General features: G+C 44.5%; 1 protein-coding gene across 1 annotated transcript in view; it reads left to right on the top strand.

Moving 5' to 3' along the window:
• The first annotated feature begins 1,531 nt into the window (after positions 1–1,531).
• Positions 1,532–14,924, top strand: part of KIF23 (kinesin family member 23) — a 29,300-nt gene continuing 15,907 nt past the window's right edge. The window contains exons 1-7 of the mRNA XM_008071256.2: positions 1,532–1,601; positions 3,890–4,018; positions 9,179–9,284; positions 9,847–9,956; positions 10,382–10,552; positions 13,477–13,589; positions 13,752–13,873. Coding sequence (XP_008069447.1) covers positions 4,002–4,018; positions 9,179–9,284; positions 9,847–9,956; positions 10,382–10,552; positions 13,477–13,589; positions 13,752–13,873 — 639 coding nt within the window. The 5' untranslated portion in view covers positions 1,532–1,601; positions 3,890–4,001. The remainder of the gene's footprint in view (positions 1,602–3,889; positions 4,019–9,178; positions 9,285–9,846; positions 9,957–10,381; positions 10,553–13,476; positions 13,590–13,751; positions 13,874–14,924) is intronic.

Below are 14,924 nucleotides of genomic sequence, written 5' to 3'. Positions count from 1 at the left end.
CCCCGGCCCCCAAAGCGGAGCCCTCGCGGCCAGTGAGGTCGGCCGACGCCGGGGGTTCGTGCCGCAACCCCAGTTCCCTGCAAGCCGGCTGGTACAGCCCCTGCCGAGTTCTCAGCCTCTCCCCCTTGCCCGCACCTGGGCTTGCAGGGTGAGCCGGGTCGCGTGCAGGCCGTGTGCGGCGCTCCGGGAGTGCAGACGAGGCCGGTGGGCTCGGGGCTGGGTAGGCCTGGCGGGGAGCACGGCGCCAGCACCCTCTATGGGCCGGCCACTCCGATCGTGGGCGGCTGACACCCCCCCCCACAGCCCCCATCCCACGGGAGCGTGCGCAGCACTCCTCACTGGGGCAAGGGCCGGGCAAGGGCTAGCATCTTTCCAGGCTTGTGCAAAGAGGGTTGACTTTACAGTTATTACCGCGTAGGCGGCCGTTGGCAAAGGCAGCTTGTGTTATTAAGAAACCAAAGTCAAAATCTTTTTTTCTTTTTCGTTTGAGAGACAGGGTCTCACTCTGTTGCCCAGGCTGGAGTGCAGTGGCACAGTCATGGCTCACTGCAGCCTTCAACTCCAGAACTCAAACGATCCTTCTGCCTCAGCCTCCCTAGTGGAGAGGATGACAGGCCCATCCTACCCTACCCGGTGAATTTGTTGGATTTTCTTGTAGAGATGAGGTTGCTCAGGCTGGTCTCAAAATCCTGGGCTCAAGCAATTCTCCCACCTCGGTCTCCCACTTTGTCTCCCAAACATAATCTTTAAATTTTAAAAAATGTTGACCTTAAGTAAACATACTACAATGTGTTTTGTACTTAAAACCCCAATTTGCATGTTCATCGGTTGAGAAAGCTTTTTAATCTGCAGTCTAAGCCAATAATTTTGCTTAATTTTCATGTGTTAAATGTTCATCTGGCCTGTGAAGCAAAAAAAAGTGGTATACTAGAGAAATGGTGAAATCAGTCAAACTATCTTTTTCTATTTTTCTCACTTAACACAGCAAGAAATTGGCAGTTTGGGGCATTTTGTTTGGGGACAAAGGGTAATCTTTTTAAGCTGTTCTCTGCAAGTAGAGTCATAAATCTTGATGAAAGAATGTGTTCCTCCGTGTGTGTTTTTATAATTTATTAATGTTAGTTGCTTGCCAGTCTGCCTTGGTGCAGTATGTTTGTGTGCATGTATATAAGTGTCTTTAGAAGTAAGTGTGGGCAGTTGTTTGTAGATGTTTCGAATTTGTAGTTCCTCTGTAAAACTGCTGCTCTGGAAAATATGCAAGCTATTTTTAAACCTAGAACTAGTCAGAGAGTAAGTAGGTACATTTGGTACCAAAATGTATTCTAAGCCAATTTTAATTACTTTTGATTACACATGGCACAAACACTCTGCTACTGACGCCATTTTTGATTACTCATGTTATTTGGGATACAGTGTGCTGGACTTGCTAAGGAAGAATTTTGTAAACTAGATATGTTGTCTTTGTATACATTGTAGGTGAGGCTTTGTAGGTCGGTGTGAACTGATTTTGTTTTTTGTAATCTGTGACCAGGAGGGCTAAGACACCCAGGAAACCTGTGTTGAAAAAAGGATCCCAGACGAACCTTAAGGACCCAGTTGGGGTAAGTTCTCCCCATGGATTTCTGTGTGTGTCTTCAGTCTTTTCTGTCTGTGTATGTCTGGAGAGAAGGAAAAAAAAAGATGAGTCAATAGAGTCAAAGAAGAGTTAGCTCCATGGATGTGCTGAAGGTGTAAACTAGTTCTAGCTGTAAGATTTGTTTCTCTCTAGAACTTATTAGTCCAGGAAAGTTAAGTCTTTGGTTGTAGGCTGCATACCCTCTAGAACGAATTATAATTGAAAAAGTTTCATGGTTAAAAGTCCCCATCTGCCGGGCTCGGTGGCTCAGCCTGTAATCCCGCGCCTTTGGGAGGCTGAGGTGAGTGGATTGCCTGAGCCCGCGGGTTCGAGACCCGCCTGGGCAGCAAGACCTCATCTCTACAATAAATCAAAAAATCAGCTGAGCGTGGTAGCGCGTGCCTGTAATTCCGGCTACTCGGAAGGCTGAGGCGGAAGGATCGCCGGAGCCCAGCAGGCGAGGCTGCGGTGGCCGGGAGCGGCCACTGCACTCTAGTCTGGGCGACAGAGTGAGACTCCAACTCAAAAAAAAAAAAAAAAAAAGTCCCCATCTGCTGGGTGTGGTGGCTCACACCTGTTATCCCAGCACTTTGGGAGATGAAGACAAGAGTATTGCCTGAGCTCGGGAGTTCAAGACCAGCCTGGACAGCTTGGCGAGCTCTTGTCTCTACAATTAACCAAAAAATTAGCCAGGCATGATGGTGTGCTCCTGTAGTTCCAGCTACTTGGAAGGCTGAGACGGAAGGATAACCTGAGCCCAGCAGGTCGAGGCTGTGGTGGCCATGAGCGTGCCACTGCACTCCAGCCTGGGCGACAGTGAGACTCCAACTCAAAAAAAAAAAAAAGTCTCCAGCTGGGTTCATCTCTGGAATGAGGGGACGCACTCTGCTCAGGTGAGCGGCACCGGGAGAGCCCCTCACTTCTTGAGACCAAGCTTCATAAAACCTTGGTACAGAGTGGCTTAACTCAGTCTAATGCCTGCACATAATTGCAGGAACTTTACTACTTTCAGGCTTGGGTACTTGCTTCTAAAAGCAAATGCCAAATTATGAAGGAAAAATGAAGCAAGCAAAAAGAATAGCAATTTTAAAATAAAATAAAATCAATGGCAAATCAGAGGCTTGCTTTCCTTGAAGGTGTTTGAGATGCCCTCATTGCCCCTGGAGCAGCATCCATGAGGTTGGAACCAGACCCTTTGCATATAGCTGGACCTGTTTTCCTCAGCCCCTCACTTCCCTTTTTCTTTTTTGAGTCAGGGTCTCACTCTCTTGTCCAGGCTGGAGTGCAGTGGCACGATCATGGCTATTGCAGCCTCCACCTGCTGGGCTCAGGCCTTGCTTCTGCCTCAGCCTTCCAGGTAGCTAGAAATACAGGTGCATTCCCCAGTGTCCAGCTAATTTAAAAAAAAAAAATTATTGTAGAGACAGGGTCTTGTCATGTTGCCTGGGCTGGTCTTGAATTCCCAGGTCCAGTCAATTCTCTTGCCTCAGCTTCTCAAAGTGCTGGGATTACAAGTGTGAACCACTGAGTTCGGCTGACTTTTCCTTTTTTACTTTTTTGTGAATTAAATGTTAGGTTAAACTGGCAAGTTTTTATTTATTTTTTATTTTTTTGAGTTGGCGTCTCACTCTATTGCCGAGACTGGAGTGCAGTGGCCGCTCCTGGCCACCGCAGCCTCTAGCTGCTGGGCTCCGGTGATCCTTCCGCCTCAGCCTTCCGGGTAGCTGGAATTACAGGCGTGCGCTACCATGCCCGGTTCATTTTTGATTTATTGTAGAGATAAGGGCTTGCCAAGTTGCCGAGGCAGGTCTCGAACCCGCGGGCTCAGGCAATCCACTCATCTCAGCCTCCCAAAGGCGTGGGATTACAGGCTGAGCCACCAAGCCCGGTGGCAAGGTTTTAGATTGACACCCTTTTCTGAATAATTTTAACAGTTTTGAAAGTGTCATTGTGTGATATGTTGTTGGCCTTTAGAGATTATCTTACTAGTATAACTATGATTTGCATACAGTATAAAAGTGAATACAGACTGTACGGTTTGATCTTTTTTGTTATCAACATTTTAGTTTTCTGTGTATTTAAAGTCTTCTCACATTGAATGTTCTGTTTGCATTTGTCAACCCCAAGCAGCAGATTTTGGTTTTCACAGCTCTTGGTTTATATGGATGTTAAATGGAGAGATCAAATGTTTGTTGAATGAGTGAATGGGAAGCTTTAATGAAACATCAGGTAAAAAGTTGGCCTCCGTTCTTTAAGCATTTTCTGCTGTTTCAGGTGTACTGCAGGGTGCGCCCTCTGACCTTTCCTGACCAGGAGTGTTGCATAGAGGTGATCAATAACACCACAGTGCAGCTTCACATGCCGGAGGGCTACAGGCTCAACCGGAATGGAGACTACAAGGAGGTAATTCCCACGAGAACCAAGTTGTTTTATTCTTGGTTGCCGTTTCCTGAGTGACTTCTACTGTTTTATTTATTTTTAATTATTATTTTTTTGAGTTGGAGTCTCACTCTGTCACCCAGACTGGAGTGTAGTGGCACGCTCCCGGCCACCGCAGCCTCAACCCTCTGGGCTCCGGCGATCCTTCTGCCTCAGCCTTCCAAGTAGCTGGAACTTACAGGCGTGTGCTACCACACCCGGCTAATTTTTTGATTTATTGTAGAGATGAGGTCTTGCCAAGTTGCCCAGGTGGGTCTCGAGCCCGCGGGCTCAGGCAATCCACTCATTTCAGCCTCCCAAAGCACGAGATTACAGGCTGAGCCACCGAGCCCAGCAACTTCTACCGTTTTAAATTTAACAGAGTTCATGTGTGATTCCACTTTGAAGGACAGATTTATTTCACCATAACCACTGCGTCTGGAGTGTCTTGACTTCTGGGATGCACAGACACATCCTGGGTGTGCTGCAGTTAGTGGCTTGCTGTGGGGAGGGTTTCTGACACTTTGTGTTTCCTGTGATTTAGAGCATGTGCTAGGGATGGTTTAATGTGGAATAAGAGATGACTCTGCTAGGCAGTTGATATGCCATTTCATTGTGGATACTAACGTTTAACAATAAGTACTGTGTGCTTGTGTCAACTTCTTATGAGGCGTTTAATTTTTAGTAAATACTGAGCAAACTCAATGATTGAGTTTGATTCAGTTTAGGGAATGCACCAAGCGGGTAGCTGAAGGGAAGACATAAAAAGTGAGAAGCCACAGTCCTGCCTTTAGGAAATTGCCAGCCTAGCTGAGACAGATGGTGAACAAATACCTTTCACCTGGTAGACAGGCAGTGTCTGTGCTGATGGGGAGCTCTGGGAATGTGGGTGGGGGCTGACCAGACTGTTCTTCTGGCTTCTACTGCCACTCCTGTGCCCTCTATTCAAGCGAAATTGCTCTTAAGGAGACCCCAGTGGTCTCTGCTGCTGGACCACATGTAGGCTGCCTTGCCCGTGTTCTCTTCTCAGCAGCATCAGAAGCCCTCCTGTCTCCCCTTCAGTGCTCCCTGCCTCCTCCTCTCACTGGCCACCCTCGGCTGGCTCTACATCCTTCTCCAGCCTCTGAGTAGAGTTGGGCTATGCCAGGGCTGTAAGCTCAAGCTACACTTTCGCTTGGCTTTAAATGTCCATTATTAGGTCAAAGCTCTGGAACTTTAACCTCCACCCTAAACCTTTTCTTCAGCTCTAAACTGAACATCCAGCCACTTACTGGATAGCTTTGCTTGGGTGTCCCAAGGGCATCTTGGATTTTACATATTCATAAAGGAGTTCTGGTTTTGTTTTCCTCTAAATATTTCCTCCAGGCTGGGTGTGGTGGCTTATGCCTGTAATTCCAGCACTTTGGGAGGCGGGAGGGTCCCTTGGGTTCAAGACCAGCATATTGAGACCTTGTTTCTATAAAAAATTAGCCGAGCATGGTGGTGCGTACCTGTAGTCCCAGCTACTCAGGAGGCTGAGGCAAGAGGATGAGGTAGATCTCCTGAGCCCAGGAGGTCAAAGCTGCGGTGAGCTGTGATGATGCCACAGCACTCCAGCATGGGTGACAGAGTGAGACCCTGACTCAAAAATAAGTAAACAAACACATAAATAAGTACTTTCTCCTTTGTTTTCTTAAGCAATGGCACTGCCAGATGTCTGGTTGCTCAAGCCGATACATGGTACCTGCCTTTCCCTGCCCCACATTGAGGTCCTGTCCATACTGTTCCAAAGTTTATTTATTTATTCTATTTGTTTATTTATTTTTTTGAGTCAGTGTCTCACTCTGTCGCCCAGACTGGAGTGCAGCAGCCGCTCCCAGCCACCGCAGCCTCGACCTGCTGGGCTCCGGCGATCCTTCTGCCTCAGCCTTCCAAGTAGCTGGAACCACAGGCGCGCGCTACCACACCTGGCTAATTTTTTTGATTTATTGTAGAGATGAGGTCTCGCCTGGCCAGGAGAGTCTCGAACCTGCGGGCTCAGGCAATCCACTCACCTCAGCCTCCCAAAGGCGTGGGATTACAGGCTGAGCCACCAAAGTTTATTTTAAAGCTGCCCTTTCCCTTCCATCTCCTGCCACCACCCTAGTCTGAGCTCCATTATTCATCACTAAGTCCAGTGCTTCTCAGACTATGTGTAGGGCCTGCTTTTTTCTTTTCAATGCAGCTTGTGCTAGATAGAGTGGTTACCCATGGGAGTCAGGGATAAGAACTGGTTTGTGATCTGTCCAGAGTGATGAGCCTGTGGAACACGTGCTGTGAGAGTGAGATTGAAGCAATGCCAGTGGTTGCACGTGTTTCTAAACACCTATGTAAGTGGTCTGGTGACAGTTCTTGGGCAGGCCTCAGTTTGCTGACTTTGTTGAGTAGCACTGGCAACTTGATTTTGGGAAACATAAATGAGATCTCACCATTTTCCTGTTCAGAACCTTCCAAGGAATGCAAATCCTTAAAGGACAAAGTTCCATGTAGTCTTCCTCTTGTCTGTCTGTCCACCCTCATCTTTTAGTGTTCATCCAGTCCCTGGAGCTGCTTGGGTGAACCGGAACTCTGCCTGCAGCCATGGTCTTAACCTAGACTTCTCTTGCCCTGGGTCTTAGCAGAGATGGCTTCTCACCCCTGGGATTCACCTTGAGCATTACCTCCTCAGGTGTCCAGACGACCCCATCACAGACAGTGTCCCACCCCTTCTCCAGGGAATATGTGGCTTCTATATTGTGTTTGTCAAACACTCCATAAATATAGACTGAGCGTGAACAAATGGTCTGGAAAGGCTTTATGAGGTGTGTCTTTGAGGATGTAATGTAGTTGAATTGTGGCAGAATACAGAGAGAGATTAGACACCAGGGCTTCTTTACCAGGAAGCAGCGTTTATTTGTGCTGGCACTGGCCCAGCAGTTTCACATCCAAAGGCACTGCCTTATATTATATTTTAGCCCCTTTGTCTCCCTTATATGGCAACTTGCATTTTTGATTGGGCATTTTATGGCACAGGGTTGTAACTGGGTTACTCGTGCGCACATAGATATTGACTACACCACGTCACTTTCTCTCTAACACATTCTTTTTCTATTCTGGGAAGGCCCTTATCTCTTTATTTTAGAAGGGCCCCTGCCTCAGAATACTGACTTACTGAACTTCAATTCTTTTTTGAAGTACATTTCATGTATGTGTGTGTGTATATATATATATATATATATGAAACACTGCTTCCTGGTAAAGAAGCCCTGGTGTCTCGTCTCTCTCTGTAAAGAATTCTGCCACAATTCAACTACATTACATCCTCAAAGACACACCTCATAAAGCCTTTCCAGACCATTTGTTCACGCTCAGTCTATATATATATATGGGTTTCATGCAGGTATATAGACCGAAGACTTGGTGGGAATTAAAAATTGTCATTACCCTTGGTGCACAGGAGATGGCTTGATACTAACCAGCTCCCTGGGTGTGGGCGAGCTTTTCCCTCAGACTCAGCTCTCCTTACCTTGGGAGGAGTGGGGCATTCGTGAGGACGTGAGGTCACCTGTCTAACATCTTAGTACTGTCCTGGGTGTTTTCCTTCAGTTCCAAGAGTTTTTGTCCCTTTGTGAACTCTGAAGCTGTTTATAGGATTAGTGTGAGAACTTTCACAAAGTTGAGAGTTAACCCGGCTGTAGTATGTGTGGGGTCTGATAAGTTATTGAACCTCTCGGTGTCTCATGTGTAAAATGAGCATAATTATTAGTGCCTACGTCAGGGGCTTTAAAAACAAAATGATTCTCTACTTAGGCATTGCCTGTATTGTAGCTGGCGTCAGCTGCTGTTATGATCATTGTTATTATATATTTGAGAACTAATCTATACATGTCTTCTTGGGTAATAAAACTGCTAATTTAAAAAATGTTGGCTGGAACATGGTGACTCATGCCTGTAATCCCAGCACTTTGGGAGGCTGAGGCTAGAGGATTGACTGAGCCCATGGATTTGAGACCAGACTGGGTAATATGATGAGACCTCATCTCTATAATAAAATAAAAAAATTAGCTGGGTGTGGTAGTGCTTGCCTGTATTTCCAGCTACTTGAAAGACTGAGGCGCAAGGATCACCTGAGCCCAGCAGGTCGATGCTGGGGTGGCCGTGAGTGTGCTACTGCACTCCAGCCTGGGTGACAGAGTGAGACTCCAACTCAAAAAAAAAAAGTTAAGGGTCATGATAATATCTGCATATGCGCAAATTAAGGTAAAGACTATACAACAGGAAAAAGGACATTTGATAGAGACTGGAATCCATAAGAAATAATTATGAGTACGTATGTACTGCATAACTTAGAGTAGAAATTCATGAAACAAAATCTGCAAGAAATTCAGGAAAGCTGCAGAAACATCTGTAATGGTCTATAGTCCAAATAAAACTAGAAACTAACAAAAATAGAAATAACAGAACTTCAGCCCCAAACAATTAAGACATGTAATTTACATTAACAAAATACATGCTCCAATCTAGTTTTCCAAGTAGGAGTTTGGAAATATGATACTTTATAATATTATCAAGAGGTTGGATAATGAAAGTATTCTTGTGTTCTTAAAGGTCACAGTTTACCTTAAATATATTTTGTATAAGACCTTAGAGATAAGATTATATTTACAGTTCATTTCTGGTTTTAAAATTAGTACATCATCAAAACACTTGACATTATGCTACTATGACATTTTAAATGACACCTTTAAAGAAAACATAAAAAAACAGTAAAATAGTGATGATATGATGTTTGCAGATTTTCACAAATCCTTGACTGCATTGTTATGATACCTTTTGATCTTTTTTGTTACTTAAAACAAAATCAGTCTCAATCCATGAAGCTTTTCGTGGAATTAAGACTTTTCCACATTCTCTTTAGTAGCTGTAGCTGGAAACACTGGGTGGTCTATAACTAGTGTAATTGAGATGTGTCCTGACTTTCTAGTAGGTCTAAGACACCAGGAGTCCCAACTGGAAAGACCATTTGTATGCTTTCTTTGCATGTCTGGGTCTTCAGTGTTCTTATGGAAGCATCTTAAATTTAGCAGATGTGTTTCTAGCCCGGATGCAGTGGGTTCCATGTACGTGCATTTCTTGTTCCTCCCACAGACCCAGTACTCATTTAAGCAGGTGTTTGGCCCTCACACCACCCAGAAGGAGCTCTTTGATGCTGTGGCCAGTCTCTTGGTCGATGACCTCATTCATGGCAAAAATGGTAAGCTTCCTAGAGTTTTCTTGGATCTTTCCTCTTTCTCCTGATAAAACTTCTGTGATATTTGTATATTTGGATTATGCTTGGCTTGAATTCAGATGGAATTTGTTAGGGTGTTGTAATCTGCTTCTTTGGAACTGGTTCATCTTAGTGTTTCTAATGTGATGATGAAACAGGACCCACGAAGGACTTGTAAGATGTAACTCATCGTGACTTGCCGCACGCAGGTCTGCTCTTCACCTATGGTGTGACCGGAAGTGGAAAAACTCACACAATGACCGGGTCCCCAGGGGAAGGAGGGCTGCTTCCCCGTTGTCTGGATATGATCTTTAACAGCATAGGGTCATTTCAAGCTAAACGATATGTAAGTAGGACTTCTGTGTTTCACTGGGGGTACAGAACTGAGATGCCCAAGGATACGGTAGTACTGGGAAGAAACAAAGCACTGGATTCTTTTTGAAACTCAACTGTGCTTCAGTTGTAAATGCTTCTTAGTTCTTTAGCATGTTTCTTACTATTTAAGTCAAATTCTAATAAACATGGTCTGATTCTGCCCCTATTTCAGGTTTTTAAATCGAATGATAGAAACAGTATGGATATACAGTGTGAGGTTGACGCCTTATTAGAACGTCAGAAGAGAGAAGCCATACCCACTCCAAAGACTCCTGCCAGCAAGTAAGTAATGACATTTGCATGCACTGCTGGCCTCGGGGCACAGGATTCTGTCCTGTGGTTTGCCTGGGCAGAGGAATGGTACACGCTAAGTAGAGAAGTTAGTCTGACCGTTGATTTTTGTGAGATGAAGCTGAGGGTCATTCTTAAGTCATTGCTTCAGAGGTTCCCTTTGGTTTTAAGCACATTGTGTTTGACTTAGTGTTTGAGAAGGTGCCACTGTGGGTCAGGATAGGGTGTAAAAGCCATTGTTTTGTATCTGGGAGGACGTGGGGATATTGCTGGTGAAACATGAACATGAATAAAGTTGCTATGTGTGTTGCTGCCTGTAATGGCAGATCATTTATGTTATATCTTAGTTTCCCCTTGGGAGCATTTACTTTTGATATTGACTCACAGTGTGTGAAATTGGACTTTCTTTTTTCTAGGCGACCAGTAGATCCAGAGTTTGCAGATATGATAACTGTACAGGAATTCTGCAAAGCCGAAGAGGTTGATGAAGACAGTGTCTATGGTGTATTTGTCTCTTATATTGAAATATATAATAACTATATCTACGATCTATTGGAAGAGGTGCCGTTTGATCCCATAAAACCCAAGTAAGTAGCGAAGAGAGCTCCTTCTGAGCTGCTAACCTTAGGGTAGTTACTGACCTCAGTGAGCCTTAGTTTCTTCAGTTGTTAGTGGAAATAATGCTTGTATTTCTTTTGTAAAATGATGTACTTGTGCATCATATATGAGGGGGAACCTCAGAAAAACGGAATTGCCTTTTTTTTTTTGAGGGCAGCCTTTCCCTGCTAGGTAAGTGTTCTAGGAACACATCAGCATCGGTGTACTAGTTAGCATTGATGTGAGAGGCTGCGTTCTGCTTCAGTGAATTTTGTGGGAGATTCTTTCAGTGCATTTGCCCATTTCGTGTTGGGTGATTTACGAACACACCTGCCCACACCACACTGAGCAGTGTTCAGCAGTTTTTGACCCAAAATGGCATGACTCCCGGGCCCTACCCTCCCCAGTCACCTGATCTTGCCCCGAGCGACTTTTTTTTGTGAACTTAGAAGAAAAAAGTCCTCAAAGGGAAACGTTTTGCCGATGTGGAGGAGGCAAAACAAAAAAGGGCAGAAACTCTAAATGGCACCCAAATTGATGAGTTCGCAAACTGTTTTGAGCAGTGGAAAAAGTGTCTCCATAGGTGTGTTGCATCCAACGGAGAGTCCTTTGAAGGTGGCTGAAGTTTAAACTTGTAAGAATAAATACACAGTTTTTTGTAAATAAATTCTGGGTTTTTAGGTCTCCCCGCTCCTAGTTGGTGCTCAGTGAGTATGTTTGTTATTAGCTGGACATGTGGCTATGTTAGGGAACCAGTGAGGCAAGGCATCTAAGGAGAGAGTGATGCTGATATTCATCTTGAAGATTTCTTCTGGAAGCTCTAGGCCCTGGGCTCTGTTTTGGGAAGGACTTTAATTAATTACTCGGAAAGTGCCCCTGATGGTGTGTTCTGGGGCTGCCTTTCGAGACTCACTGTTGGGAGTTTTGTAGCCTCTTTGACCCTCTGTGTCTTGGGATCTGACCAGAGCTTAAAGCCATTGTCTGTTCAAGCAGTGCTCACAGACTGCTCCTCATTGGCTAATACTAAGTGGCTTCTGGGTGTCATTCTGCATGAGTTCAGGACAGCTTCTAGATTTCCTTGGGTCTTGCTTTGCTGAGACTGAAGACCGTTTCTACCTGACATCACACTTGATGAATCTCATTTGTGCCAGAGTTGACCCTGGAATCTTGTGTCTAATGTTAACATCTTGTTCCCAAGTAGATGGTTTTTTTCTGAAGCTAAAGGCTTGTCTTTGTTAGGGCTTCTCTGGACATAGATGATATGAAGACTCATGTCTTAATATTTAGCTTTGTATGCCTATTGGAACATGACTGGAGAAACAGCTGGATTTAGAAAGTCATTAGACTAAGAATTGGGATCAGTAGATCTGCCTGCTGACATGAAAAATGAGTGGACTCTGGTTGAGGTTCCATTTGCTCTAAGTATTTTTGTGGGTCTTAAGTGAGGCACATTTTGATACAGGTGTTTTCACTCAGTCCTTGAATCTGCATTGATGGGGAAAACAGTTACAATGTTGCTAAGCCAGCTAAATATGCAAGTGTGAATCCTGAAAGCTTATGTGAAGTAAGACTCTTGCTCTACTGAAAGCTTCCTCCATGAGAACTTTACAAAGGAACTTGTTTCTGGAGTGACCTGTGGAATGTTGGTATTGAGAAAGGAATACTGGGTTAGGTTACAGAGAACTACATGGAAGAGTAGGCTCCTGTGAGACAATTCCTCTCCATATTCAACTACTCTCTTTCCCATGGGTTTCTGAGCACCTGTGGTCTTGACTCCAGTTTTGCACTTATCCATTTTCTAAGCTTTTGGATGTCATTTGTTGCTACGAATTAGTTTTGTGTCTGCTCGTGTGCCATGTTTTTATTTAGTTTTGTTTTTGCAATGAGATTATTTTCAAAAGCTCCTATCTTGATTTTATCTGGTTATACAAAGGAAGACCGACAAAAGTGACTTGTGCCATGTCACTTTTCTGGGCCACTTCTTGAATTCAGATTTACTTTGTTATGGCAGTGTTAGACCTGCTTTTTTGCGCGGGGTAATTTTTAGTGGTTTTTAATACAATGGGAAAATAGTACAAGTGGAGGGTTTTTAGGCTGTGACTTCTTGTGACCATCACATGGTCTGTGAGATGCCTCTTGTGGAGACAGTAACTTTTGCCTTATCTTTTGGTAGGTGGAACAGTGGCAGCACACCCGTGAGGAACATGGACTTTGTGTATGTGATGGTGTTGGTCTTTTCTGAAAGACAAGGGCACAGTTACACTAGTGGGTGGCATTCTGTGGCATGCTCGCATATAGGTGGTTTTCAGTGGTGCTGGGCTGGCTGCTGTCCCTCAGCCCCCCTGCTTCTGAGAAGTGTGCTACTGGCTGTCAGTGACAGTGACTGGTCAATGTCTCTACCTGCCATTCACAAGACTGAGGCCAAGCAGGCCGTGCCTCACTCAGCCTCCATGCTGCCTGCAGGCCAAGACTTGAAAAGCCACTTGGAAGGATTACCACTCCTGGTATATATGAAACTCTTTCTGAATTTGTTTTCTGCTGTTGCTGAGAAGGTCAGAGCAGTTCTGATTGCTGATCTTTTAGAATTAGGAAAATGCTAGATTTCAATGCCTAACCTGTGCATGTGATATGCTATACTATGCTTTGGTCTCTAATTATTTAGTAAGTGTGTTTCGTGTGCTTTGGTTAGAGCATACTAGAGCAAAGCTTTTAAAACAAAATTAGTTATCTTGTTTCATAACTAATCTTGACTATATATTCTTAAAATCTTATCCAAATTCACTACCTCTCTGGGGTCTCACATAAGCTTGTCTTCATTGTAAGACTGGATATTATGTCACCTGGCATTTTAGTCCTAGTCTTAAGTGAAGATATGAGTATCTCATAATTTAGGAAACTAATCTTTTCTTCACAGACCTCCACAATCGAAATTGCTTCGTGAAGATAAGAACCATAACATGTATGTGGCAGGCTGTACAGAAGTAGAGGTGAAGTCTACCGAGGAGGCTTTCGAAGTTTTCTGGAGAGGTTAGAAACACAACTGGAATTTTTAGAAAAGTATAGAATGATAGATACAGTGCCCTTGGGAGGTGCTGCTAAGCTTGACAGCAGTCTTTCTGGGTTTTTAGAAAGCTTGTGTAATGACGTGACTGAGTTCAGGTTTGATCAGTGTCTTCTCTGTTGTCATAGGCCAGAAAAAGAGGCGTATTGCTAACACCCACCTGAACCGGGAGTCCAGCCGTTCCCATAGCGTGTTCAACATTAAATTAGTTCAGGCCCCCTTAGATGCAGATGGAGACAATGTCTTACAGGTAAGGTTGTAGTGGGTAGATTTTCTGGTTCCAATACTATCCTTAATTTTTGAAATTAGAGTTATATTAGGGAGGTTTTATTGCAATGAAGATTGCTCTAGAATTAATATACAGTTTGTCCTCGGTTGGTTCTGCATCCATGGATTCAATCAGCTGCAGATTCAAAATATTTGAAAAGAAAATACTGCATCTGTACTGAACATGGACAGACTGTTTTTATATCATTGTTCCCTAAGCAACACAGGGTAACAACTCTTTACACACCATTTACCTCATGCTAGGTATTACAAGCAATCTAGAGATGGCTTACAGGCTCCAGAAGGATGCACATGGATGACGTGCACACACTGTACCATTCATATGAGGGACTTGAGCATCCTTCGACTTCGGTATCCATAGGAGATTCTGGGATGCCAAGGAATGACTGCGTGTGTAGGTGATGGCATTGGAAAGACTTCCATTAGATAGTATGGTTTTGGGAATCTGTATATTGAGTTTTAGAACCTAGACTACTAGAGACCCCAGGATTTACATTCTGTTTCCTACTTGGTAGTAGCCGTCTGGCCTAGCTATACTAGGACCTCCTTATAGGGCTGTGAGAATTAAAGGAGGCGACGCCCGTAGAGTCCTCAGGCCAGTACTTGGCATTATTCAGGACCTGGTAAGCATTAGCAGGAAAGTGGTTAGAAGTCAGCCTTCCTCGGAATCACATCTAATTGCAATGTCAATTAGGCACCTCTTTTTTTTTTTTTTTGAGTCAGAATCTCACTCTGTTGTCCAGGCTGCAGTGCAGTGGCACACTCACAGCCACTGCTGCCTTGACCTGCTGGGCTCAGGAGATCCTTCCATCTCAGTCTTCCAAGTAGCTGGAACCACAGGCATGTGCCACCATGCCTGGATGATTTTTTTATTTATTGTAGAGACGCAGTCTTGCCGTGTTGCTCAGGCTGATCTCAAACCTCTGAGCTCAGGCAATTCTCTTGCCTCTGCTTCCCAAAGTATGCTGGGGGTAAGGTGTGGGAGGCAGCTGGAGCCCCTGCTCCACCTTGGA

The sequence above is a fragment of the Carlito syrichta genome, unplaced genomic scaffold, assembly GCF_000164805.1.
Source record: "Carlito syrichta isolate Samal-C Ts95f unplaced genomic scaffold, Tarsius_syrichta-2.0.1 Scaffold314258, whole genome shotgun sequence".
In the NCBI taxonomy this organism is placed as follows: Eukaryota; Metazoa; Chordata; class Mammalia; order Primates; family Tarsiidae; genus Carlito; species Carlito syrichta.
This window is presented reverse-complemented; position numbering and strand designations above follow the sequence as displayed.